General features: G+C 36.8%; 1 protein-coding gene and 1 long non-coding RNA gene across 13 annotated transcripts in view; one reads left to right on the top strand and one right to left on the bottom strand.

Annotated features, from left to right (window-relative positions):
- CNTRL (centriolin) overlaps positions 1-26,659 on the bottom strand; it is an 84,257-nt gene that overhangs the window by 38,805 nt on the left and 18,793 nt on the right. For 9 of the 11 annotated variants that reach the window (XR_014140138.1, XM_031031253.2, XM_081803503.1 and 6 more), the window contains 9 exons: positions 24,785-24,978; positions 17,706-17,825; positions 16,821-17,049; positions 15,350-15,459; positions 13,009-13,203; positions 8,189-8,342; positions 6,872-7,092; positions 3,728-3,904; positions 1,388-1,522 (listed from right to left, as the gene is read on the bottom strand). Coding sequence is in view for 10 of the 11 variants with exons in the window: in XM_031031253.2 (XP_030887113.2) it covers positions 1,388-1,522; positions 3,728-3,904; positions 6,872-7,092; positions 8,189-8,342; positions 13,009-13,203; positions 15,350-15,459; positions 16,821-17,049; positions 17,706-17,825; positions 24,785-24,978 (1,535 nt within the window). In the remaining variant the exon portion in view is untranslated. Of the gene's footprint in view, positions 1-1,387; positions 1,523-3,727; positions 3,905-6,871; positions 7,093-8,188; positions 8,343-10,297; positions 10,651-13,008; positions 13,204-15,349; positions 15,460-16,820; positions 17,050-17,705; positions 17,826-24,784; positions 24,979-26,659 lie in introns of those variants that run through there. The other 2 variants (XM_081803510.1, XM_081803509.1) reach the window with 2 other exon arrangements.
- On the top strand, positions 10,636-22,823 carry LOC145717112 (uncharacterized). Of its 2 annotated transcripts, none has more exons than XR_014140141.1 (3): positions 10,636-10,720; positions 11,627-12,684; positions 16,135-17,704. It is a non-coding gene; the product is annotated as an uncharacterized LOC145717112 (long non-coding RNA). The 2 variants fall into 2 exon arrangements; XR_014140142.1 differs by adding an exon at positions 19,237-22,823 and having other exon boundaries at positions 10,642-12,684; positions 16,135-18,902.

Below are 26,659 nucleotides of genomic sequence, written 5' to 3'. Positions count from 1 at the left end.
AAAAAAAAAAAAAAAAGATGTATGAGATTTTCTTTTGAAGTATTCCAGCAACACAAACACATGGACTGACTGAACCTAGAATGGCAGAATGCTGACTGTTTAAGCAGGGTAAACAAAAGGACCTAAGACTCTTCTGTTTTTGTGATTATTTGAAAATTTCCATAGTAAAAGTAAAAAATAGTAATCTATTGAACACCTGACACACAAGTCAAACAAGAATGGAAAATCTGTACGTCTTTTATGATACTTGCTTCAGAAATTAAGCTGATAGCATCAAAAATTAAATTCTAGGTTACTACATTTCCTTAAACTTTGAGGAAAAAATATTCAAGGCATTGGAAGAAGAGAGAGAATTTGGGTGAGCTTAGTAGTCTTACTACAACCCCCCGCATGGAAGCCTTCCCTAAAACCACGGCCACTCTGCCCCTTTATTTCTGCTGAAGTATAACACATGCCACCTCAGTCAGCCAAGTGGCCCTTGGCCTCACAGACTGAGACCTGAGTGTTGATCCAGGTACCTGTTTGTTCAGACATCTGTGCTCTCTGAGAGTTTAATTATCTGGAAAATCCTGTCCACCTGCTTCTCTGGCAGTTTGTTAGGCAGATTATTGTGACAGTGGCAGTAAAAATACTCTGCCAAAGCAAACCCCCCCGATGTAAAATGACTGCATTTTTTTTTTTTAAGACTTAGTTATTTTATTTGAGAGAGAGGGAGAGAGAGAGCATGCACGTGCACGCACGCACAAGCAGAGGAGGGGGCAGAGGGAGAGGCGAAGCAGACTTCCCACTAAGTGGGGAGCCCGACATGACATGAGGCTTGATCCCATAACCCCAGGGCTCAATCCCATGACCCCGAGATCATGACCTGAGCCGAAACCAAGAGTTGGACGCTCAACCAACTAAGCCCCTCAGGCGCCCCATGACTGCATTTTTAATAGCATCCTTTCTGAGGAGGGGATTGTGAAAATTGTTTACAGTTAAGAAGTTCTGCAACCCACTCTAGTTAAATTCCTGGATAATTACAAAGATATTTCAGTGGAAGAAGAATGCATCAATCTGATCCTTTTAGCTCAGTATGGTGACAAATCCGCTTCTCGGAGAAATGTCAGGTATTGCTTTCACCTGTGAGTTTACACAGTCCTTGCTGTGTACTCCCGACCCTGGCTCCACCTCTTCACACCACCAGAACAACACAAAGGATGTGTGTGTTAATAATCTTACGGAGATGGGCTCACAAGGGAACAGAGGCTATGGTACCATCCCATCCAGAATCTTTCTTTTCTAATAATTCAAGTTGCTTACTACAGGTTGGAGCAGGTTAAGTGTCTGACTGAAGACACTGAGGGTGTCCTACGTAAGAATATATCCTGAACAGACATGTCTCTACCTGCAGCTGTCTGAGCTGTGTGCGGAGCTCACTATTTTCTTGGTCCTTTCCTTCTGAGAGCTGGGCTTTTCTGACCGCATTCTTGAGGGCTTGCTTTTCCTTCTCAAGTTCCTCTTGAAGGGCCGATTGTTCTAACTATTGCCATGGGAAGCAACAATATGAAAACATAAATAGCAACACTTTTTTTAATCTACAAAGGCATAAATACATTTATATACACACACAATCCCTTGATAGCTATGGTTTTATAATAACTCGGTTTTATGTTTATATGTTCAAATTTCAAAGCCCAAGTTAATCTTTTTCACATGCCTCCTTCAACCATTAATACTTAAGAAAGAGTAGACATCAGAATCAGCTCAGCTCAGATATACCAAATAGAACGTCAGGGGTGGGCCCAAGTACCTACCTTCAAAAGTTCTATGAGTGATTCAACAGTTACTGCTCTTCCTTCCCTTAGACTAGTATTTCTCAAACTGTGGTCCTCAAATACCTATATCAAAATCACTTGGTGTGCTTGTTAATAATGCAGATGCCCAGATTACATCTCAGCCTCAATGGGTCAGAAGCATCGGAGGGGGAGGGGGGCAGGAATTTGCATTTAATAAGCTTCACAAGCGATTTCATACAGCTAATGTATACCAATTAGAGATCTGTAGATCAGAGAGATCTGTTATGCTCCATACTCTGAATATATGGCTTGAAGACCAATTCTGGTAGTGCTCCTCCCAAGAAGGGGAATATCCCTCTTAATATCGAGTAAATCTGTGAAAACTAGGCTGTTATAATATTTTTGTCAAGACTTATGAGGAAAAAAAAAAAGGACAATGGAAATACAAAGGACAATAGATTTCAAGCTAGTAAAGGCTGGCTTGAAAACTTAAGAGAATTTATTTGAAATCAGATGGCATCTAGAATTTATTATTATTTAGAAATCTGTATTTACTGTTATTTTAATTGTTTCCCCCCAACTTCCCATTTTTTTGTACTCTGATCTTATCAACTATGGTTTTGTAAAACTTGATACTCTTGAAAAATATAATCCTGACAATTGTCAGGTGGTCATTTGTTATCTGATAAGGGATACAAATTACCATAATTACTACAATAAGCATGACCTATTTTTATTTCCTTTTCTAATCACATGAATGCTATTTTACATACATTCCTGGGATTCAAACTATTTTATTCTATTTCACTTTCATCCAATAAGTGCATCTTGACCCCTTTTATGTGCCAGGGACTGAGAGAACAGAAACAGGCATATACAATCTGGGTAGTCACTGTGCTCCGACTCTAGCAGGAGAGATGGACAATCTAAGCTGATCTAAAAATTTTGGATCTAAAAATCTAAAATGCTTTGACTGAGCACAGGCTACAGGAAAACTAAAGTAGGATCCTGAACCCAGATTTCCAGCAGCCACAAGAGGAAGGTCACAGGGGGCTTCCTGGAGAAAGATGCAGCCTGTATGAATAATAGCTAAACAAAATTACATTTTTAATTTGATAAAGAATATGCAGTAACTGGCCCCTGTCTGCCTCTCTGTCTCTCTCTCTCCCTCTTCCCTACTCTTCTTGCTCCTAGCATCCAAGAGGCATACTTTCTGCACTTCAAATGCACTACGTTCCCTCTCCTTGCGTCAGCCTAGAACACTCATTCCTTATCCCTACCCTTTTCACCCCCGCTCCTTCTGCACACCAAAATCCAACTCATCCTTTGAGTCTCCGCTGAGACATTTCTCTACGGCAGTCTTCCCTAACCACCCCTCCCCTGCTACAGAATGCTATCCCCTTCTTTCTCCCACTGCTGGACTGTCAGCTCCACGAGGACAGTGACCATGTCTGTGCCGCTCACTGCAGCACCCACAGCACCCGCCCTCAATGGCCAGTTGGTAAGTGGCTTTGGATGAATAATTATTTCTCTAATTTGCCAGTACAATTTCAACGAGTGGATACTTCATCCAACCAAACAGAAAATAGCAAAATAAAATATAACACTAACTTAAAAGAGGTCTCTTAACCTTGTTTTGAGAAAGAAAAACTAGAATTTATTGAACACCAACTGCTAGGTGCTTTCATGCCCAATGTCTCCCTTATCCTCACGATAACCCATTTTATAGACAAGGAGGCATTTTTCAGAGGCTCAAGAGCTATGAAGTGATTTGCATGCTCACACAGGGGCTCACAGGGATAGTATATGAACTCAGAACCTCTGACTCGAAAAATGTACTCTTCCCATCATTCCATATACATTATATTAAAAACTGTTTCATCTTACATTAAATTAAAGAAAGGCTGATATGTTAATCGGATTCTAGATGGCTTTATGCCCCTACTTACCTGGCTGAACCTTCTAAGTTCTTCCAACTCCTCCTTGAGCTGGCTGGCTTCAGCATCCCGTATTTTCAGCTGAGCCTCTAGCTCAGCCTCATAGGCACTGAGATCTCCCTGGGTCTGCTGCAGGGACACATTCACCTCATGCTGCTCCTGGAGGGCACTCTCTAGTTCTGCAAGCTCCTATAAGGATTCGGTATGTTTATGGAACCCTCCCTGTTCTGCGTAAGCATCTGCAAGTCACTATAAGTAACTGGAGCACTGTGAACCAAATGGCCAGCTAATGCTGGCCTGGCACGGAAAGTTTTCATTAGCAATACAATGAAGCTGCAGGCTGTGCGTATCCAGGTTGGAAAACAAAATCCTGGCTAAATGTAATCAGGAAAAGCAGTAAGCTACCAACATATTTTCCAAAGTAATTAGCTGTGTGATACTTCAAATGTGTCTAAATACGTAAGAAGAAAAGGCCTATTTTCCATCAGACACTGGAATAAATGTTTTCACATTGATTCTTTCATCATATCTTCACAGCAACTGTGTAAGGCACAGTATTATCCCCATTTTACAGAAGACGAACTGGAGAATGAATATCTAAGTAAATTGCACAGGGCTGTGTAGCTTAAAAAAGATAGGATATGAACGCAGATCTCTGACTCCAAAACCCACACCCTTTCTATTAAACCACAGCTTGTTCATTTATTAGAACAAAATGGGATTAGCACTCTCTAATTAAGGATGATACAGTAACTTGAATGAGTGCTGACAAGAATATAAGTACATATTGATTAGCATACCATAGTTCTGATTCATTTTAGTCCATCTGTTTTTTATGATTATTTCAGCTTTTACCTATTTATTTGGGATCTTGAAAAACGAGACTGAACTATTCTAAATTAAAGAGGAGGGTCTTGTGACGAGAACTTCTATAGAAGGATTTCTCAGGGGTGGTCCAAAAACCACTTGGCATCTGAATTATTGGGGTTGCTTGTGCAAGATGCAAATTCCACTTATAACCAACAAAGTTACAGAATATATAAAGAATTCCTACAAATCATTAAGAAAAAGACAGACAATCCAATAGAAAAATGGACACAAAATATGAATAGGGAATTCACTGAAGAGGAAGCCTGAATAGCAAATAAACAAAGGGAAGGTGCCCAATCTCTTCAGTAATCAAGGGAAAATGCAGTTATAACAAGATATGAGTTACATGGGGCACAGAGGAACAAGTTAAACAAATCATGAGAAAACAATAGACAAATTCAGGATGTGGGACACTCTACAGGACCATTAGCCTGGTTTCTACACACACATCTACATGCACAGCTACAAAAGACATTCTTGGCACAACTGGGAAAACTTGAACATGGTTCAGATATTAGATGACATTAGGGAATTATTAATTTTTCTAGGTATAATAATGGCACTGTAGTGATGTAGGAAAATGTCCTAATTTTTAAGAGATGTGTACTTAAGGGATGATGTCTTGATGTTTGCAACTTTCAAATAACTCAAGGGAAAAAAAAACAAATACAGCAAAATATTTTTTGAATCTAGGAGAACACACAGATATTCACTGAACTATTCTTTTAACGTTCCTTATAAATGTAAAATTTTCATAATAAAAAGATACCATTTCAAACTCAGCAGAATGGCAAACACTAAGACTGACAAAATGTTAAATTTCCTGAATGTGATAATCATTCTGTGTTAGATACTCTATGTTAGAAAATGTCCCTATTCCTAGGAAACACATGATGAAATATTTAGGAGCTAAGGAGGGTGATGTCCACAACTAATTCTCAAATGGTTAGAAAAAAATTTATGTAAAAATTATATATGAAAGAGAAAACAAATGTAGCAAAATATTAACTGATGACTCTGAATGCATGGCACAGCGTTATTTGTGTTATTCTTGCAACTCTCCTGCAAATTTAAAATTATTTCAAAATAAAAGTCAGATAACACTAAGGTGTTGGCAAGGATGGTGGTGCTCACATTGCTGGTTGGAGTAGAAACCGACTGAATCCCTATGGATGGTAATTGGACAATGTCTAGTGAAGTTGAGGGGGGGGCACATACCCTCTGACTTATGTTCCAATCTTGAATATAGTCCCCATGCTCAAGATGTGTGCAAGGATGTTACACTCAACATCGTAATAGCAAAAGACCAGAAACCACCTAAATGTCCTCCAAGAGGAGAATGAATAAGCAATAAATTTGTGGCAGTACCTATAATGGAATGCTGTATACACTAATAAAAATAAGCAAACTACAGCTATATGTATCAATGTGTATAATTCCCCAAAACAGAAATTGGAAGAAAAAAAGTGGCCAAAGAATATGCACACAATGATTATCTTTTATACAAATCTTAAAATTATGCAAAACAATGCTACATACTGCTTATGGATAGCCACATATATAATAAAAGAGATGCAGGGAATTAAGTATATTCAATGAGATTCTGTTACCTCTGTATGGAGGTACGCAGAGAGTTTCAAATATATCTGCAATGTTTTATTTCTTAAGCTGAGTTCAGAGTACATGGTGTTAAATATAATTTTTGTCATTTTTATCTACCTGAGAATTTTCATAATATTAAATGTATGAATTCAAACTTCCAGAGTAAGTCCTACTGGGGATGAAATTTGGGAATCTGGGTTCTCATGCATGATAGAGTTTGTCAAACAACTAAAAGAGATCAAGTGAAATCTCCAAATGAATGGCAACAAACCAGGTATGGAAGGGTATAATTTAGAACACTGTGTCTTGTTTTGTAAAACAAAGTTAAAATTATGAATAACAACAAGAATAAGAAAATTATGTTGTGCTTAATTTCGCTGCACAAGTAACAAAATACAAACACTTAATAACCAACTGTAATAGCTACAATTTCCTATTTTTTAGCGTTCTTTGATAACAACACCTTTCAGGGATAAAAACTCAGCTAGAATAATCTTCCTTTTCTTAGTAAAAGAAAAATAATGATTCCAAGTGTTTCACTACTAAAGGGAAAAACCCCATTAAGTAGCCATTAATACTTTTTGTCACTTCAAATTACAGGGTTGCTAACTTCCTTAGCTAACTTAATTTGGACATCACCTACTTCTGAGGCTGAGGAAACAGGCAAGAAGAAATAAATCATACCTTCCTCATATTTTCTGCATCTATGGCCACTATTTCCAGTTGGTCCCTTTCCTGCTCGACCTCACTCAATCTCTGCAGCAATGTCTCTTTCTCATCCTGTAGCTTTCTGCACTCATTGTGGGCCTGAGCGGCCTGGCCTTTGACAGTCTCCAGGTATTCTTGCAACCCACTGATGACACTTTCTAAATCCTTCTTCAGTGCTTCGTTTGCTGCTATTTGTCCTATGCAAAATGGAAAAAGGCAAGGTGATAATGTATGTGAGAAAATGCTTTCAAGATATAGAATTACTGCATTTAGTCTCTTTAGTTATTTGTTACTGGCTAAGAAAGAAATTCCAAGCTTTCAATGATTTGTACCATCTTGTTTTTCTTTTTCAAGATATAATGATTGTTTTTCCCTCTATTATCCATGGTACAGTAGTATTAACTAGCTATACAGTAAAAACAGTTTATTCAGTGGGCACTGCTTATAAAATGCTCAATTCGGGCTGTAAGAAGTTTAAAATAAAATAATGAAAATAAACTTTTCCAAATAAATTTCCAAATAAAATAATGAAAAATGTTCAATAAAACTGTTGAGTCCTTGCTGCTACATACACAAAATAAAACCATTCAACATACAAGACTAACCCAAAACTGGCAGCATAAACATGTAACTTGAAGACTTACAAAAAAGCCCAAACCATATATTGCATACCTACTATGTTCCAGGCACTTTATGAACACCACCTCATTTAATCTTCCCAACAACTAGTGATCGAGATAGAAATAACTCGTCACACAGCTGATAACGGCAAAACGGTAAGTGGGCTCTTTTTACCCCATCCTAGGCCCTCACCACTACAACCTCTATTATCTTCCTCTTCCACTAGCAGGGCAATGTCACAATCTAAATCTGCATTGCAAATGTAGATCATCAAATTCTTTCCACACTCCCCTTAGAACTAGACACTGAATGCCCTGGTGTCAATGAGCTCTTTGTTCCTGAAAGGATCATAGGCTTTGGAAGAAGACAATGACATGCCAGAGCTTATCATGATCATGTACTGACTTCTTGCCTACCAAATGCAATGACCTGACTCACCAGAAAATCGATGCAACAAAACTAAAACTGAAAAAATGTTTTACTTCTAGTGAACATTTTTGGGTCCTCTGCGAATATTTCCCTATCAAACACTAGTATGAACAGCTGAAGCATATTCAGCTAATATCTGGATTAATGCCGGACAGGGTGTCAGTTGTCTTTTGTTAATACTGAAATATCTTAAATGTTCAAATTTAAATACTGATTTACCTTAAATCATACTTAAATTCTCACCTTCAGTAAGCTGTTGTTCAAGGTCCTTAATCTCTTCAGTTTCTTTGGCAATTCTAGAAAGTATCTCATCCAAACGGCTTTCAAGTTGTTTGTACTGCTTGTTCATAATGTCAAGTTGTTGTTCTTTACCTCTTTTCTGAGCCTTCATATGGCACTGAATTGAAAAGAAAAAGAAATCAACAAAATCCTGAGTCCTTTAAACTCTTTTAAAAATAATAATAATGCGGGGCGCCTGGGTGGCTCAGTCAGTTAAGCATCTGCCTTCGGTTCAGGTCATGGTCCCAGGGTCTTGGGATGGAGCCCCACATCAGGCTCCCTGCTCAGCAGGAAGCCTGCTTCTCCCTCTCCCACTCCCCCTGCTTGTGTTCCCTCTCTCGCTGTCTCTTTCTCTGTCAAAAAATAGATTAAAAAATCTTTAAAAAAAAAAATAATAATGCTTAACATTTCTAAAGGAAGAATGGAAAATAAAATGTAACAATTTGAGTCTGTGTCAGGCCCTGTGTTGTTTTCACACAGGTAGTTTTCATTTAAATCTCGTGGTAACTTGATCTGGAAATCATCTCCATTTCCTAGATCTGAAAACTGAAAATCAAGGAGGTTAAATTTAAATGATTTTTCCAAGGGCACACCTACGAGGTAATGTAGCCAAGTTCAGTGTTCCTGGCACTGCATGTGTCTTCTAACAAGGTCTCAAAAAAGTTAATTATATATACACATATCCATAGAAAATGACTATATTCCAAAATGTTAACAAGAATTATATCTGGGGGGTGCCTGGGTGGCTCAGTGGGTTAAACGTCTGCCTTCGGCTCAGGCTATGATCCCAGGGTCCTGGGATGGAGCCCACTTCTCCCTCTCCCTCTGCCTGCCGCTCCCCCTGCTTGTGCTTTCTCTCTGTCACATAAATAAATAAAATCTTTTAAAAAAATTTTTTTTAAAAAGAAATTATATCTGGGTAGAAGGATTACAGGAGGTTTTTTTCTTTTTTATGAGTATGTTTAATATCTAAAAAGTTTTGTAATAGTCACCTTTTTAATCAAAAAAGCACGTAGTTTAAAAAAAGGTTTCTTAGGGAAAAATGGACATGGAAGAAATACTTGGAATTGAGGTTTATTTTCAGTTCCTTGTACAAAGAAACATTTTATTTTTCAGTTTGATAAACTGGGGGCTGAGAGAAACCTCCAAAACCATTCAGCCCAGTGATTCTCAAGATGGAGGGCCCTCTGGAGGCACACTCCTCTATTAGGACATACGCCCCTGGTAGAAAGCAGAGCTTTCCCATACTCACATACCCACTCACACCCTGACAGCCATGCATTTGGGAGCTACTGTAAACTGGAAAGACTAGATTATATTTTCAGGTGTGCTCAGGGGAAAAAACCTGAGAACCAACGGTCTAGTTTAACCCTTCCTTTTACATGTGAGGAAAATGAATCCCAGATCTACCAATGACCTGCCCAGGTCTCCTCAGAGGCAACTGTTCCTGTGGAGACATTAAAATAATTCCCTCTCACTCACACCCTCATGGCTCAAGCTTGCCCCCACAAGATCAGAGGAACAGAACAATAAACCAAGAGAGAGTTATCAGGAGAAACAACTCCATCACAGTCAGAACCAACTCCAAGCTCTCAAGTCTAATACTCATTTTATTATAAAAGAATATTTTAGATGTTCTGCTGCCTCCAAAGACAAGAAAGAAAAGTCCCTTCATTTTTAAGGAACAAGTGAATGGCAGCCTGCTCAGAACGTTTTTGTTTTACTATTGTAAAACTTGATCGGGTTTTCAAAATTCTTCCTTCTCTGCCCTCCCCAAATACCCATCTGAAATCTTTCTGGGAAGGTAACTGCAGATAACAGCTTAAATTCTAAGTAAATTTAGGATTTTTATGGCTCACGAACGAATTAAAAAAAAAAAGCTGCCTTCATGTCTCTATCATTAAACCTTTAAAATTCACCATTAAAAATTCCACTGAAATCTCCTTACACGCAGGACCAAAAAAAAAAGCTCAATATGCCAATGATCTGCATTAAGCACATGGGAACAAAAGTACATTCTGCGATTTTCACGACCATGGAGCTCACAAACGAGTTATAAAAACAGGAACTTACATCTCTGACCCCTCCTCCTTTCAAGTCTTTTGCACAAAGAGAGAGAAAATCATCATACCTTAACTTAAAATTTGTCCTGTTAAAACTGAGCCGTTGAGACAGAGAAATAGTGGGCGGGAGGGCTTTCTAAAGCTGTTTTCAAATTCACATGCACTTCCCTCTCTGACAGCCACATTTTTGTAAGCGCCTCCGAGCCTCAGTAACTTCCCTGAGCTTCAAACCACATTCCTGGCAGAGTGAGCGGCAGCCCAGCTCGTCCAATCACGAGCAAGCGTTGTAAGCAGGCCCCACCCTCCGCGCTTTAAATCACAACACAGGAAGCTCCCAAGGGCCAATCACGCACAACCTTTGCAACAGATTACTACAGGCTGATTGCCCGCCGAGAACAGTTAGTTGCCTTTCGCTTGCACAGGGCATTGCCAGGTAGGGAAGAACAACACAAATCTTCCTTTATTATGTGTGCTGCTGTGGTGTCTGTGCCTCTAGCTATGTACATTTTGTATAGCTAAAATGGGATTTGATTTTTAAATAGTACTTTTTCCTTTTGAAACCTAGTTAAATGCTTCTGTTTGTTGAAAACTTGACTGGTTTGGCTCTGAGCTAATTTTAAAAATAATTAATCTCTGTAGACCTTTAATTCTCTTGTGGGTAAAGGGTCACTGCCGTAGCACAGCATGGGCTCAGCCTCTTCCTAAAAGGGTGAATTTAGGAAATCAATCTTTTAAAATCACATTTTAATCTTCTGCAAATAAAAAAAAAAGTCACCAATCCTATGGATGCTGGGATGAAGCTCCTCACCAGTATATGCAAAAACCCCAACATGGAAGACTTCATTGGCACTTAATGTATTTGTTCTCATCATATCTCAGAGCCACATAATGTTTTCTAATCTCTCAAGCTTTTACTTTTAAATTCTATTTGCACTTTATCTGATTAGATAATAAAAGTTAACTGAATAAAATCTGTCTCCATCTATAGAAAAATATGCAGGGATACCACACTTGATTCTTTCCCTTTTGCTAAAATGATCACATGTTGTAGAATATGATGCCTAACAGGAGCCTAACATTAGCCAAGAAGGTGACTTTGTGCAAACTAGAAAAAGATGCTCCCTCTCGGTGAACAAATTAAAGAGACACCCTCTGGGGCTTTGACTAAAGCTATAACCTTAAAAACGAACCATTAGTCGTTTTAACAATACCAAAAAGGAACCTTAAACAGGTCTGTATGTTTCATCCCCTCTAACAGAGCAGAGACTGACTGACTTTCAAAATGTGGATGCCATTCCTGCTTCTCATTTAACTCCTTTCTGTGCGTAATTCTTTACAGAAATCCATGAGGATTAGGCTCCCTGTCTACCAAGAATATCAAACTCATTTGTTAAAAGCAAACATACAATCTAGGTTCTAATTAGACTCATAGATCACGGTACTGGAGGGAGCAGCAAAGCAGCTTTGGATAGTGCCTACACGCTGGGTTCCTTCCTACCTTCCCAGATGCAAACACTCATAAATAGAGGGCTGGCCCCCGGGAATACAGATAGCAGTAGGATATAGTTCCTGTCCTTAGGAGCCCTACATAGGGTGGCAGACTTCCAAACAAATTAATGCAATAAGGCAAGATATTATTGACCATATTACACATTACTTAAAATCTAATTTTTCATGTAACGAAAATTCTTTAAAATAATCAAGTCCTCTTTTAGTTTCAATTTTAATACTTAGACTTAAGCTTTTGTTAGAAAAGGCCTTATTTCTGTGAATGATATGGTTACCTTTTGTCAAAATTAGCTGGCCTGCAAAAAAAAAATTTACCTACAATACATTATTGAAATGTTTAAAGGGATAACCAAATAATTTGACCAGTATTTAAAGTAATGATAGTGCATTGTCCTTACCATGTTAAATTCTAATGATTTCTCTTAAATCAGAGATTTTAAAGTTCTTTTAAAAAATAACCTTATTATTCAAAGTATAGCAATGAAATATGCAGGAAATATTTTTACTAATATTTTTACAAATATTGGGTAAAATGTAAGCCATTAGTAAGACTTCTCAGAGACAGAGACAAGAACCTAACTCCATCCTGCAGCCACCAGACCACCTCTCGCCACATATTAGGAAGACACGGTCTAGAGAAATGTTTCCTTTTTAAGGACAAAACAAAACAATATGAAACAACAAATAGCTTTAATGTAATATTTGCATAAAGGATTAAAGAAGAGGTAGAGAAAGGACTCTAAACCCCTTTCAGCTCTCTCATCTCACCACCTTGCTCTTAAGAAAACAAAGCAAGAAAAGAGAAAGGGTAAGAGGTTTGGACAGCACCATGGAGCAGGTTTCTCTTGATTTGGAATATAATGATATTCAACAGCCACTTAAAAAAAGGTAAGTGTACCATGCATCCATCATTCTACTGAAAGCTATCTCCTTCAAGCCTTAGGTTTTGTTTTCAACACAGAGATATATATACTTCTATATATAAGTATATATGCACGTATGTTATGTATATATAGACATATGGATATATAATACACATACAGATATATATGACATACACGCATACATAAACATATGTATTACTCCAATTTGTGCAGCAAACTAAAAAACTTTCAGAAAGAACTCTGAGGCTAAAAATGAGGAGACATAATTTCTAGATGGAATGATATTCTAGTCCCTATAGAACAAGCCAAAATCTCTTCATTTACTTACATGTTTTGGGTCTCTGGAATCCAGGCTATCTATGGCTATTTGCAGGTCCTTGATATCATTCTGCTTTTCAGCAATTTCTTGCCTTTGCTTTTCCATCTGCATTTCTAGATCCACAGCTTCTTGGCGTAATTTATTGAGAAGCTGTATCCTACCACTCAACTGCTTGAAAAGAAGGTCTTTCTCCGATTCTGAAACCTAATCACCCCCCATACCCCAATACACAATTAACAGAGGTTAGCAACAGTGATTTACAAATTTAAAGAAAACTTCTAAAATTTAAAAAGGTATTCTATGCTCTACCAGTTTTTTTAATAAAAGTAAAATGTTAAAGTCATCTAGGCATTCCATTAATATTTTATACTTTATGCTTATTACATGTAGAAAATCTTATTTTATAAAAGTTTATGAAAATTCATAAAAGCAGGTAAAAATGAAGTTGTCAATTCCAGTATAAGCAACTTGTAAATTATTAACAATAATAACCATAATATTAATAGTCAACTTTATATAGCACTTACCCCTGTTATGAGCATGTCAAGCAAATTAATAGTATAATGAAAATTTAGGCTTATATGTACTCATAAAATAACTTTTCAAGCACATTTTGTAAGCATCCATTTATTTAAAAATTAGGTACATTATTTACATCTATTGATCTACTTATATAAGCTTTGGTCGACATTATTATAAAACATTCTTTTTTTAATTATTAAAATCATTTTTGATGGCTCCCTCTACCTCTTCTCCCACTTTCAATCCATTTTTTTTAAGTTTTTATTTATTTAAGTAATCTTTACACCCCATGTGGGACTCGAACTCATGACCCCAACATCAAGAGTCGAATGCTCCTCCAACTAAACCAGCCAGGCACCCCTCAATCCATTTTTAAGTCTGATCAGTTCACCTGCCAAATTTTGCTGACAATCAGTTTATTTCCCTCCATATCCACCATCGCCCCCCTAGTCCAGGCCATTACCATCTCTTGCCTGTACTGAACAACAGCCCCATAGGAGATTCACCCATCTCCATTCTTTCTGTCTCCCTCACCCTATTTCACTCTCAGGCAGTAGCCAGAGTGACCTTATAAAAATACAAACAGGATCAGTCATTCTACTACCTAGTGTCCTTCAAAAGCTTCCCATTACCTTCAGACTAAAATTCAAATGCCTTACTCTCTACCATAGGACAGCCTATGAAGCCTGGCATAATCTTTGACCTCATCTTCCACACAGTCTCCCTCCCTCGGCAGAGAAAACTTTAGTGTGAAGGTCTTTGCACCCACTGCCTGGAATACTCGATCCCCTAACACTACCTCGCTGGCTCCTTCACATCCTTTGGGTTTCAGCCCAAATGTCACCTCCTCAGAGAGGCCTTTGTGGCTCCACAATCTAAATTATATCCTTTTTATTGCCTCTCCTAACTTTGTTTTTTTCCTACAACACACATGTTGTTTAACTATATTTCCTTTTTACTTTTTTAATGCTGTTCATGGCCTATTTCCTGTCCATGTGGGAGGGAAATATACCTGTTTTATTCATCACTCAGGGCCCAGCCCAGTCAGGGGCTAGCATATAGTAAGCTTCCAATAAACTTGAATCAATTTCTAGTTACTATATAATTTTAAAATCACAATATAGTATATCTTTTGAAAGAATCTATAATTTGGACTTCACATTCTTGTTTTACCTACTATGGTATGCATGCAGTTACCAACATAATTTTGAAATACTGATTTTTAAAAGTTGCAAATAACTGTAAAACCTTTTACACACTTAAAAACTGTCAAGATACTTCCTTTTTAAATACTCCCTATGCAATTACATCATGGGTTTGAGCTATTTATTTCTTCATGACATACTCTGGTAATTTCTGAGAGTGTAACACCTCCATCTTTTTGTTCACCATATTTTGTATCATTTACATTTTTGCTGCTTGTGTTTGATAATGTGCATGTATAGTAAAGATGTCTTCTGACTCTTAATCTAGGTCCCAGGATCTTAAAGGTGGTAGTGCTTAAGTAAATTAGAACCAATATAACAGGAAGCATCAACCTCCCCGGGTAAAGTAGACACTTTCATAATAGAGTAGACAGAACACCTCTTTTTACATAAACTATAAGTAATTTATTTCTGTATGCTTTATAAAATGTTAATAGAATGTCATCATGAATGGAAGGAAAATGTAACTGGAAAATACTAGAGCCACAGCTGATGCTGAAAACTGTTACTACGTAATTAATTAGGCAGCACTGATTTAAAATTTGTTTAACATGGTTATGAAGGAAGAAAACACATTTCATTTTTTTCATTTCCTCCTGCATTGCTACTTGGCTTTTACGTACTTTTTTAAGTTGTATAGCTTCTTCCAGCTGTTTAAATTCTTCAGTAGCTTTTAAAATTTGTTGTTCTGCCTTTTCTATTTCATCGTGTAGCTCTGACAGTCGAGTCTGTGCTGCAGATTTAAAAACCATGAACATAGACACACACAAGAAAAATCTTGAATTCTCAAATTTCTACCAGATTTTTGTTCTTCACAATAACCTCCTCCTCTCAATTAAATTCTGTTGTTATAGATCACAGAAATTTAAAAAAAAGAAAAGTAATTTATGACAGTTTTCCACTCAATCTCTAGAATAGTTTTTTGATATGCTATTGAACTATAGTTGATCATTTTATTCATAAAATTCTTAACATAAAAGGGGCTTTACTTGATGCATCCAACACTAAAGAACTCTTCTGAGAGAATAAGGATTTATTGGTAAATACGCATTTAGGTGTCACTAAGTTATAATTAGGTTCAAGCTATTACAAAAACTCTGTGTTAGAGGTAATTACTTTATGATAGGGCTTGGTATCAAGAAATTCACCACTGAACAGTGTCTTCCAGCTGGGGGTGATCTCAAATCAATTACTCTCTATCTCAAATTTCCAATTTCTCTCCTTCCCTCCCTCCCTGCCTCCTATAAAACTATGAGACCCTTGAAGCTAGTCTACACATATATCTGATTTATTTCTGCTTTCCTCTTCCGGAACTTTGTATAGGGTGTATGAGACAGACAACTCAGTCTCTTTTCTCAACCCTTCTCCAAGCCAACCTTTCTACTGGCCTTCCATGTTTTCCATTTAGCTACCAACCAAGGGAAGATGAGCTGCTTCACTGGATTGGTGAGAGCCCCAGAATGGGCCACAATTACTAGGGGGATACATAAACTCAGATCTGCTTTCTTCTTCAATATCCATGCAGCTCACTGGGTAAGTGGATTTAGAGTATGCCACTGGCAGGGTCTCTAAGAGCCCTCTTGGATTGACTTCTTCTTCTTTATGACTTGCCAGGAAGTGGTAAGATCCTTTCAATTAGATGTTTTGGGACAGGTTGGTAAGAGTCAGAAGCTGGTCTTAGGCCCAAGCCTAAGGAGGGTGCACTGATCCAGCTTATCCAAAGCACTGCTTTAGGTTTTGGCTACATGCATAATAATCAGTAAAGTGGTACTTGCTACAATTATGACCAATTATATCTTTGAATGTGCAGCTCCAACAGTGAGAAAGACCTGCTGGCAGGTCAAGATTTAAGCATTCTTGGATCCTCTGGACATGCTGCCACCAAATTACTGTCAAGAACTCCATTTTCAACCATAACAAGAATCATTAAAAAATGATTTGCTCAATGAATCACTACTTTTTTTTTAGGCTTTTCATGTAAACAACAAAATAAGTACCTTCAGCATGTTTAATGAAAAGAATTACAAAACAAAATTTGCCTATATATTCAATCTTTTTATATTTTTAAAAGAATTTAAAATAACTTTTGTTAACCTGCACTTATTTTTTTTTCTTTGTCTTCCAGTTGTATGTCCAGTGATGCATGGGCTCCCAAGTTCACATGCTCATTTCTGAGTTGTTCCCCTTCGTCTGGCTCCATCTTCTTGATCTTTACTGTCTGGGCATTTGCAATGATATAACTCTCTGTAGTGAACATATTTCTCTTGTATCTGGATTTGCCAATGTAAGGGCTTTCATCTGGGGTTTTATCAATTTCGACATACTAAAAGCAAAATAAGTAAATATTTATGGTTCAATAAGTAACTTCTAAGCAGCCGAGGGATATTATTCATTTTATTAGTGAAGAACATATCACAGAATTGCCTAAATATTAATCCTACATGCCTAGAAGTTGAAAAATATATACCATTTTTTATCTCACTCTTAATATACCAAAAAAGAACTAAAACAAAAAATGGTCTCTAAGAATTCCTCCTATCCCCAAAAAGTGGGGTTAGTTTGGTTGATTAAAGAACTGCCTACAGTTTTGTGATTAATAGCACTGCTTAATCTCTCCAATCAGAAATTTAGGTGTTTTATTTTGGTTTCTTAGCTGATATGTAAGTAAAATCTCAGTCTAATAAATTTTAGTAATTGATTTTTTTTATGAACTATTGGTTGGAATCACACAGATTCTCTTGGGGCTTTTTATCTCTTTTGGATGCTGCTCTAACATACTGAACCAAAAAATTCACTGATTCAACCACAATACGTTTACTCTGCTGATGCCCTCATAACAAGAAAGTGGAATGGTTACTGATAAAGTCTCTTAAACATTTTTACCATCCACCTTACCCCACTCCACTCTCTGTTGGCTTTAACTCTGGATTACTAAAATGTTAAACTCTAAGTAAATAAATAAATAAAAGTTAAACTCACCTCTGATGGGTAATAATTTAGTGGCTCAAATTTGGCATCAATTTTATAAAAGGCCAATTCCTGTTCCATCTCATACTGTTTCTGACATGCTCGCATTAGTTCCACGGTCTTCTGTTTTAGCTACAGCCCCAAGTTGATATGAAACACACATAGTGTCAGTAAGTTAGTATAAAGGTACAATGGCACGGCAAGTTCCCATCATAACTAATAATTAGATTGTTTTAAACCCCACAGCAAATAGCAGAACATTCACAGTATTTTACCTTCATTCTAAAGTATTATAAAGAATGCAGTATAAAATTATCACTTCATAAAAGATCACGTAAAAGACCTTTGAAGTTTATATGCTATTTCAGGATACAAGGAATAAAGATTTAAAAAATCATTTAAATTTGCTTTACCCAAACATGAAAATAATTCTGTATCCATTATTTTTAAGTACTCTCTTAAGTATCTGCTTCCTGATTTTTCAATAATTAACACTAATTTACTTAACTTACTCTGCAATGTTAATGATAGCTTCAAATTATGGATAGAGATGATATCTGGGATTAATTACAAAGGACTCACAAGAAGGAGTGAGAAGGATGAAAATAAGAGATTGGTTTTAATTGTACTTGTTGTTGCTGTAGTATCTCAGTGTTCTGAACAGTACTTTTGTAATAGAGGATAAAGGATGTGAATAAGGTCAATCAGATCCCAATATATAATATTAAATTTTTAATAAAGTAATTCTACTATAATTACAACTTTTTACTTATTCTTAGAAATTTTTGGAACTAGAAGAAAAGAGATCATCCAATTTAATTATTTGAATTACAAATAGAGAAATTAAGTCCTAGATCGGTGAACTGTCTTGTCAAAAGTTACATATTAGATTAGTGGCAGAAGCTAAATATTTTATTAACTACCACTATCAGCTGCCTTCCTCCTGAACCAATCCTGTGAGTTCATTTCAAAGGTCCACTAAGTGATTTTTGCCTTTTTTTTTTTTTGACAGCATCAGATAGTAGATACCAGACAAAAAACATGCAGAAAATTTTCATTAATATGAAAATAATGCAAGCTGAAGAGAATAAAACATAAACAAACATGAACATTTTACAAGGCCCAGGAACTCAAAGTCGTGCACAATTTAGCTTACAGTCATCTCCTGATTATCCGTGCAAGTGGAAGTAATGCTAAACTGAATGACAGGTAATCTTGATCAAGTGCTCACATATGCCAGAACGTGTGCTATCTCACTGACTCTTGACAGCTACCCTATGAAATGGTAAAAGCTGCACCAGGAGGTTAAATAACTTGCCCAGTTGCACAGCTCGTAGTGAAGAGGCAGAGTTCAATTACAAGTCTCCTGATTTCCAATCTAACACTTCATCTATTATACGATGCTGCCCTTGATGTCCTGCTGCAGGGTGTCCAGCACATTACCCACATTGATGCTTTCACTGAATGCTTTTAAGTCCCTGAATCTCAAGAAAGCAACTCATAACCAATAGCATCAACTAATCTTGGGTTTCTCTTCCCAAAGATCATTGGCAGTAGGGCCAAACAAAGGCAAATGCGACTGGAACCGTGGACAATGTATGGCTTGGTCTCTGCAGGCAAGTAATATATACTCTGCGCATTTTTAAATTACCTTTGTGTCTTTTTAGTACTAGCCTTAGCATTTAGTAAGCATTCAATAAATGTCTGCTGAAGAAATGCAAAAATGAGAGCAAATTAGGAGGCAAAGGACCTGGAAAGTAGGCTACTTACAGTATTAGCTGTGGATAATCAAGAGTTGACTGCAGTTAACATATTTACCAGTAAGAAAAATGATACAAATTCTTTCCCTCACATTCAAATTCACTGTCCTATGTACACAACCATTAAAAAAATTACACATACACACACAAGCACATTTCTTGAGAAGGCAAGCCAGTTTCAAAACTTAAGATGTACATAGCATATTAATACAAGTTATCATGCAAACCATGAAAAACATAGTGTGCAATTCAGCCCTGAAGGAACTACCTTTAAGGAAGAATAAAGAATCGGCAGAAAATGATCTGCAAGAAACCAAGACAAGGGCTAAAAGGAGAAAAAAGCAAACAGAGGCCATCACCTGGAGAACTCTGGAGAGTTAAGCTGTAGTAATAGAAGCTGCTCTTTACTGACAACTTACCTTAGGAAGATAATGTTACTAGAACCCGCACCATTCTTATATGGACACACATTTTATCATCATTCTATGTTACAGATTTACCACCTTCCATTACTTAGCTTAATTCAATTCAAATTGTTTTCATATTCATTACCTTATTTAGTCCTCACAACTCTGTGAGGCTGGCAGGACAGGTAAATCATCCTCATATTAAAAATGAGGAAACTGAAGAACAGGAGTTAAATAAGTTGCAAAAAGACAAAGAGTAATATTAACATTAAAGTTAATTAAATTAATATTTGTTGGTGGCAGAAGAGGGGGACTATTATAGTTAAATGGCACCAGAAGTTTTACTTTAATGTTATTATGTTTCTTTTATAGGTTAAATGACCTACTATGTGAAGAGTTACTTTATGAAACTGGAAAGCATTATATAACTGTAGATGATATTATCACTAGATATTCTGCAGAAGATAATGGAAAATATTTTTCAGTTGTAGGCTCTTAGAATAAGATACAGAATTCTTTTTGAAACAGAATAGTCTTTTGGAATATTAAAAAAACAGATGAAACAACATGAATTTAAAAAATTAGGGTTGCTGGAGGGGAGGGGGTTGGGGGGATGGGGTAACTGGGTGATGGACCTTAAGGAGGGCACAGGGATATAATGAGCACTGGGTGTTATACAAGACTGATGAATCATTGAACTCTACCTCTGAAACTAATAATATACTATATGTTAATTAATTGAATTTAAATAAAAAATAGCCTGTTGATTAAAAAAAGAAAAAAGAAATTTAAAGACTATAAAATAGCTAATAAATACATATGCAATACTAACTCTCCAACAACTAAAAAAAAGTGAAATTAAAGCAATGAGATTCCATTTTTTTCCTATCCTATTTATAAGTTCAAAATAATAATTTCAAGTGGGGAATTGGGTTCTTTCACACACTGCTGTAGAACCATAAAGCAGGTATATGCTTTTAATATTTACCAAAATTTAAAATGCAAATTACACAGTAATTCCATTTGTAGTGATTTCTTAAAATTATTTTTTTTTTAGTAACCTCTACCCCCAACGTGGGGCTTGAACTCATGAACCTGAGACTGAGAGTCACATGCTCTACTGACTGAGCCAGCCAAGCACCCCAACTTGTAGTGATTTATACCAAGGAATTACTATTATGAATGCATAAGTACATATTTACAAAGATTTTCTCTGTGTATTGTTTCTAATAAATGGAAGCAACCTAAATATTCATCAATAAGAGTAGGTTAAATAAATTATTGTGTATCCATATAATGGAACAATATAGACTTTGAAAAAAATAAAGATTTATATGTGTGTATATGTGTGTGTGCACATGTGTGTGGGTATGTTTTTTAACTTAGAGAGCTATGATATATATACCGCTTTGTAAAAAAATAAGATGCAGAATTAAAAAATATAGTAAGGTTCTTTTTTATCGCAAAATATTTAAAGGTACATATATTTAATTACATATATATTATATAACTATATGCGTACACTTAAGCATAGAAAACTTTTAAAAAGGATTATATACACCCAGAGAATAGGGAAGGGAAAGAGTGAGACCTTCATTTTCCACTGTATACATTTGTGTGGTCTAAATTTGTTATGATAAATATATACTAACTTCATATGTCAATATGTTTTTAAACGGTTAATGATAAAAATAACAATGACATAAAGAAGAGCAATGTCTTCTAACCAAAAATAGTTACTGAAAATAAACCCAGCAAAAACTGTTGACAATTTATAAAACATTTATTCACAGCACAAACATATCAACATAAGTAGAAAAAAGAATATTAGCAACTATAATAATCCATAATTTTGGGATAGTGCAAAGTCAAAAGATGCAACATTTTGCCCAGGTTTTCTTTTTCCTTTTTTAAGATTGTATTTATTTATTTGACAGAGAGAGAGAGAGCACAAGCAGGGGGAGCAGGAGAGGGAGAAGCAGGCTCCCCGCTGAGCAGGGAGCCCCATGCAGGGCTCGATCCCAGGGTCCTGGGATTACGACCTGAGCCAAAGCCAGACGCTCAACGGACTGAGCCACCCAGGCACCCCTTGCCCAGTTTTTCAATGAGCTAACTAACATGTACCAGGGAGTCCGCACATAGAAATTATGTTTTTTTATCTTAGTAATAAAAGATGGATTCTATGTTATAAAAAAGATCAGTAAGTCAGGAAAATTTATTAAATGTTCACAAATATCAAGTAATACCATAGTAAGTACTGATTTTTATATTTGTATTTTCTTTTACTTTTTTTAAGTTTTACTTATTATTTATTTTTAAGTAGGCACCACACCCAACATGGGGCTTGAACTCAAGATCAAGAGTTGTACACTCTACCAACTGAGCCAGCCAGGTGCCTCTATACTTGTATTTTACATACAAATGTTAAGTGGTGGCTGCTAAAATAAAATTGATTGTCACGTAAGTTTCCAATGATTTAATTAATCATCATTATGGAATTATGGAATAGAGAGCAACAGATGTATAATATAAAACTACTGATAATTATCAGATTATTAACATCATATATAATATGCCTTCAGAATATGGCTGACATATTTGAAAACTACCTGCAAATAAGAGGCATATGAAGAAACCCACAAATGCTCTGAATAGTTAACTGACAGAGCTGGGGAAGATGCCCTGTCTTTCATCATGTCCCCCTGCTATAAATCATCTTTTTCCTCAGGCAAAGAAGAGCTCAAGAAAGAGGTAGTCAAGTATTCAGATTTCAAGTAACAATTTCCATCTCTACACAGAGAAGGAAACACTTTTTCCTTGCTAAAAAACAAAAGTGCTTAAGCAGAATTCTTGTCAACAAAGCAAGTCATTCAAGGCAGAATGCCCATCTTGAAAGGGAGGTGCAAAAAGAAAGAGAACTATCTAGGATATCACTAGTTATATGAGAAATCAAATTCTTTTTTTTTTTTTTTAAGATTTTATTTATTTATTTGAGAGAGAGAGAATGAGAGAGAGCACATGACGGGGGAGGGTCAGAGGGAGAAGCAGACTCCCTGCCGAGCAGGGAGCCCGATGCGGGACTCGATCCAGGGACTCCAGGATCATGACCTGAGCCGAAGGCAGTCGCTTAACCAACTGAGCCACCCAGGTGCCCGAGAAATCAAATTCTCTTAAGTTATGCACAGATCAGAAAAAGAATTGTCAAAAGAAAAAAAAAAAGAGAGTAGCAATAGCTACTTTTTCCTTCAAGGAAAGTAACCTAATTATTTTACAGAATCAGATTCTCTGGGTTGAAAAGGCCTTTTAAGGTCATTTAGCCCATCTCCCTAGCTAATGTCTTTTATCTTTTCTCTAAGCCCTGAGCATATATGCCAGTTTCAGTGACAGCAACCCCATTCCAGAGTTATCACATTTTGTCTTAGGACAGTTATTAGAAATTTCTTTTTTTTTTTTTTTCCCCCGAGAGAGAGAGCGAGAGAGCGAGAGCGAGAGAGAGAGAGAGAGCGAGAGAGCGAGAGAGCGTGCGCGTGCGAGCACATGCGCGAGCCGGGGCGGGGCGGGGTGGGGGGGCAGTGGGCTAAGGGAGGAGGGGTCAGAGAGAGAATCCTAAGCAGGCTCCATGCTGGGCATGGAGCTCCATCTCATGACCTTGAGATCATGACCTGAGCTGAAAGCAAGAGTCAGATGCTCAACTGACAGAGCCACCCAGGTGCCCCTAGAAATTTCTTTATTACTAAATGAAAAACTGTTTTGTTATAATTCTATTTGCCATTTCTTAATTTTATCTCATGGGATCCTGGTCAGTAACTTTGGTCCCTCTTCCATGAAACAGTCCTTTGATTCTCTGAAGATAACTGTCATAGCTCACTAGATTGCCTCTTCTCCAGCTTGGACACCCCTGTTGCTTTGGCCACTCCCCACAGGGCGTGGTCTTGAGGCCTTTGCAGTCTCTGGGTCTGGCACCTTCTGATTATAAGCTATCTAATCTGTCTAAATCTCTTTTAAAATATCTTTTCTTCCTATTTCAACCATAAAGCCAAATTATATAAAATTTAAACATTACAGATATGTATAAATAGCAATTTGAAAGTGCTTTATAATTCCACTCCCCAGAAATAACTACTGTCAAGAGTTTGGTACATATCTACCATTTTCCCCTACATACACTTATACTATTATATATACTACCTATAAAGCATCGTACTTGATATATGGTTTCATAGCTTGCTTTTTTCACATAGCAATATGGATTAGACATACCTCCATATCAGGACATACAGCTCTACCTCATTTTAATAGCAACACAATTATTCTACCAGATGGATATCCACCGAGGGACATTTCAGCTATTTTCAATATTTTACTAATATAAACAATATTGTAGTGAATATCCCTGTATGTATGTGTATATGTGTAGATACATAATATCTTTACACATTCTTGCTACAATTTCCACAAAATGTATTAGAAATGTGTATCATATATAACTATTATATATTAAATAAGTATATATAATATTTCTAATATATAGAACATAGGGTATGTCCCTTTAAATTTGGATAATTTTGCCAATTTGCCTTCTAAAAGTTTTTGCCAATATACAGTCTCACCAACAATGTTGTTGTTAAAAATAAAATACAAACATCTAGGGGCAGTCTGACCAACTCCTCAGTGTGGGGTTCCACTGTCCTCCTTTATTTTGGATACCATACTTCACATAATGCAGCGAAGCTAGTATTCGTCCTTTGGGGACCCATGTCATGCAGTGCACAGTCAACTACAATTTGTAGAAACTTCTGCACAAATTTCTGTTAAACCACATCTTCCTCATTCTACAGTCAAGAAGTTTTGTTTTTAGACCCAAGGACAAAGAATTCTCTATTTCAAGAGAATATAGTCAAAGCAATGTAAAACACAGGCTTACCAATTCATTTTTTGTGTTTAGGTTACTCTCCATCTCTTCATAGCTCTGTTTTTGTAACCTGGCCTCCTCTTTCAGGGATTTGTTCAATTTATCTTGACTTTTAATTTCCTCAAGGAACCTTGTCTGCTCACTCCTAAGCTCTTCAGTTTCCATTATCTTCTTCTCCAGATCTCTTTCCAGTCTTTCTATCTCGTCTGCCAGCACAAATTTAATAGTTTATTAATAGTTATATTTTCTACTTAAAGAAAGGTAAGAATATTTCTCAAATAATAGCAAAAGAAGTCTTAGAATAATATAAATACAATTCTACTTTGAAGACTATTCACTATGGTTTCGGGGAAAAAAAAGACAATCTTGAGCGAGCAAGTGATTTATATCTAAATGTGAGAATGCATTATCATTTGGATAACAATTTTAAAAGATAACACATTACAGGGCACTTGGGTGGCTCAGTCTATTAAGTGTCCGACTCTTGGTTCCAGCTCAGGTCATGATCTCAGGGTTGTGAGATCTGGCCCAGTATCGGGCTCCACATACAGTGGGGAGACTGCTTGAAGATTCTCTCCCTCTGCATCCGCCCCCCCCGCCCACCGCTCTCCAGCACTCTCTCTCTCTCAAGTAAATAAATAAATCTTAAAAAGAAAAAAGATAACACTTTACTTCCAAGTATTTCATTCAATTAGCATGTTGGTAAATGAGGTTTTTTTCCAGGTCTCCTATTAAAAATATGTACTATTTTATCTGATATTAGTAAGTACACTTTAAAGGATGCTGCAAGTAGGTTTGCAAAATACTCTGTGATCTTAAAAATCCTTCAAAGGCTTCCTACTATGGATAGGATAGCATCCAAAACTTATATGAAGAACTCACACAGATCTTCATGATTTGGTCCCAAACTCCCTCTCCAGCCTCATTTTCAAGTATACCCACCGCAGCCTTTCTGAAGTGACTCCATTTCTTGAGATTTGTGATGCCTCTTCTTACCTGCAAGCTTTTTTTTTTTTTTTTTTAAGATTTTATTTATTTTAGAGAGAGAGAGAGGGAAAGGCAGAGGGGTAGGGAGAAGGATTAGCAGACTCCCTGTTGAGCACAGAGCCAGACCTGGGGGCTTGATCTCACAATCCTGAAATCACTACTTGAGCCAAAGCCAAGAGTCGGATGCTTAACCATCTGAGCCACCCAGGCGCCCCTGCAGGCTTTTATTCACACCTCTGTCTGGAACTTTCTTCCTCTATCTCCTACCGGCGTATTTTGTACCCTCCACGTCTTAGTTTTGAAAAATATTTTGAGAAGCCTGCCCTGACTCTATCCTCTCCCCAGGTGAGATGCTTTCCCAGGGATGCTCTCAGATCATCCTGTACCTCTGCTGTGTCCTTCATCACACAATGAGTTATAAAATGTGGTCAGATATCTATGCATCTGCCTTTCCCACTAAAGCTTTGTAAAAGCAGAAACTGCATCTGTCTGGCTCACTGCTGGATCCCAAGGACCTTAAAGGCTCCTAATTAATATTCAGAGTCATAAATAAGCCTAGGTAATTTAAACATTTCCCCCAGAAGTGTATTTATATGAGGACTTTCCTATGCACTATTTATATTTTTAAAGATTCCAAAACATAAACTCAGGGTAACAATATTGAGTTAGGGGATCCAAACTAATAAACATTTACCATATTTCTCAAGGATTGTATCAGACCATATGAAACTGCTGTTTTTGTAAGCCAAAATGGACTAACATCAATTTCAAATGGTTGAACCTACAGACTCATTTCCTAATGCTCTAAAATAGTTAATTCATACCTTCCTCTTTCTCTTCAAACCTCCCATACTCCTTCCATTTTCTTTCTCAGCTGATGATCTCCTATTACACTGAGAA

The sequence above is a fragment of the Leptonychotes weddellii genome, chromosome 14 (genome assembly GCF_054177405.1).
Source record: "Leptonychotes weddellii isolate Sample4059 chromosome 14, ASM5417740v2, whole genome shotgun sequence".
NCBI lineage: Eukaryota > Metazoa > Chordata > Mammalia > Carnivora > Phocidae > Leptonychotes > Leptonychotes weddellii.
Note: the sequence above shows the minus strand (reverse complement) of the source record. Positions and strands in the feature narration are given on the sequence as shown.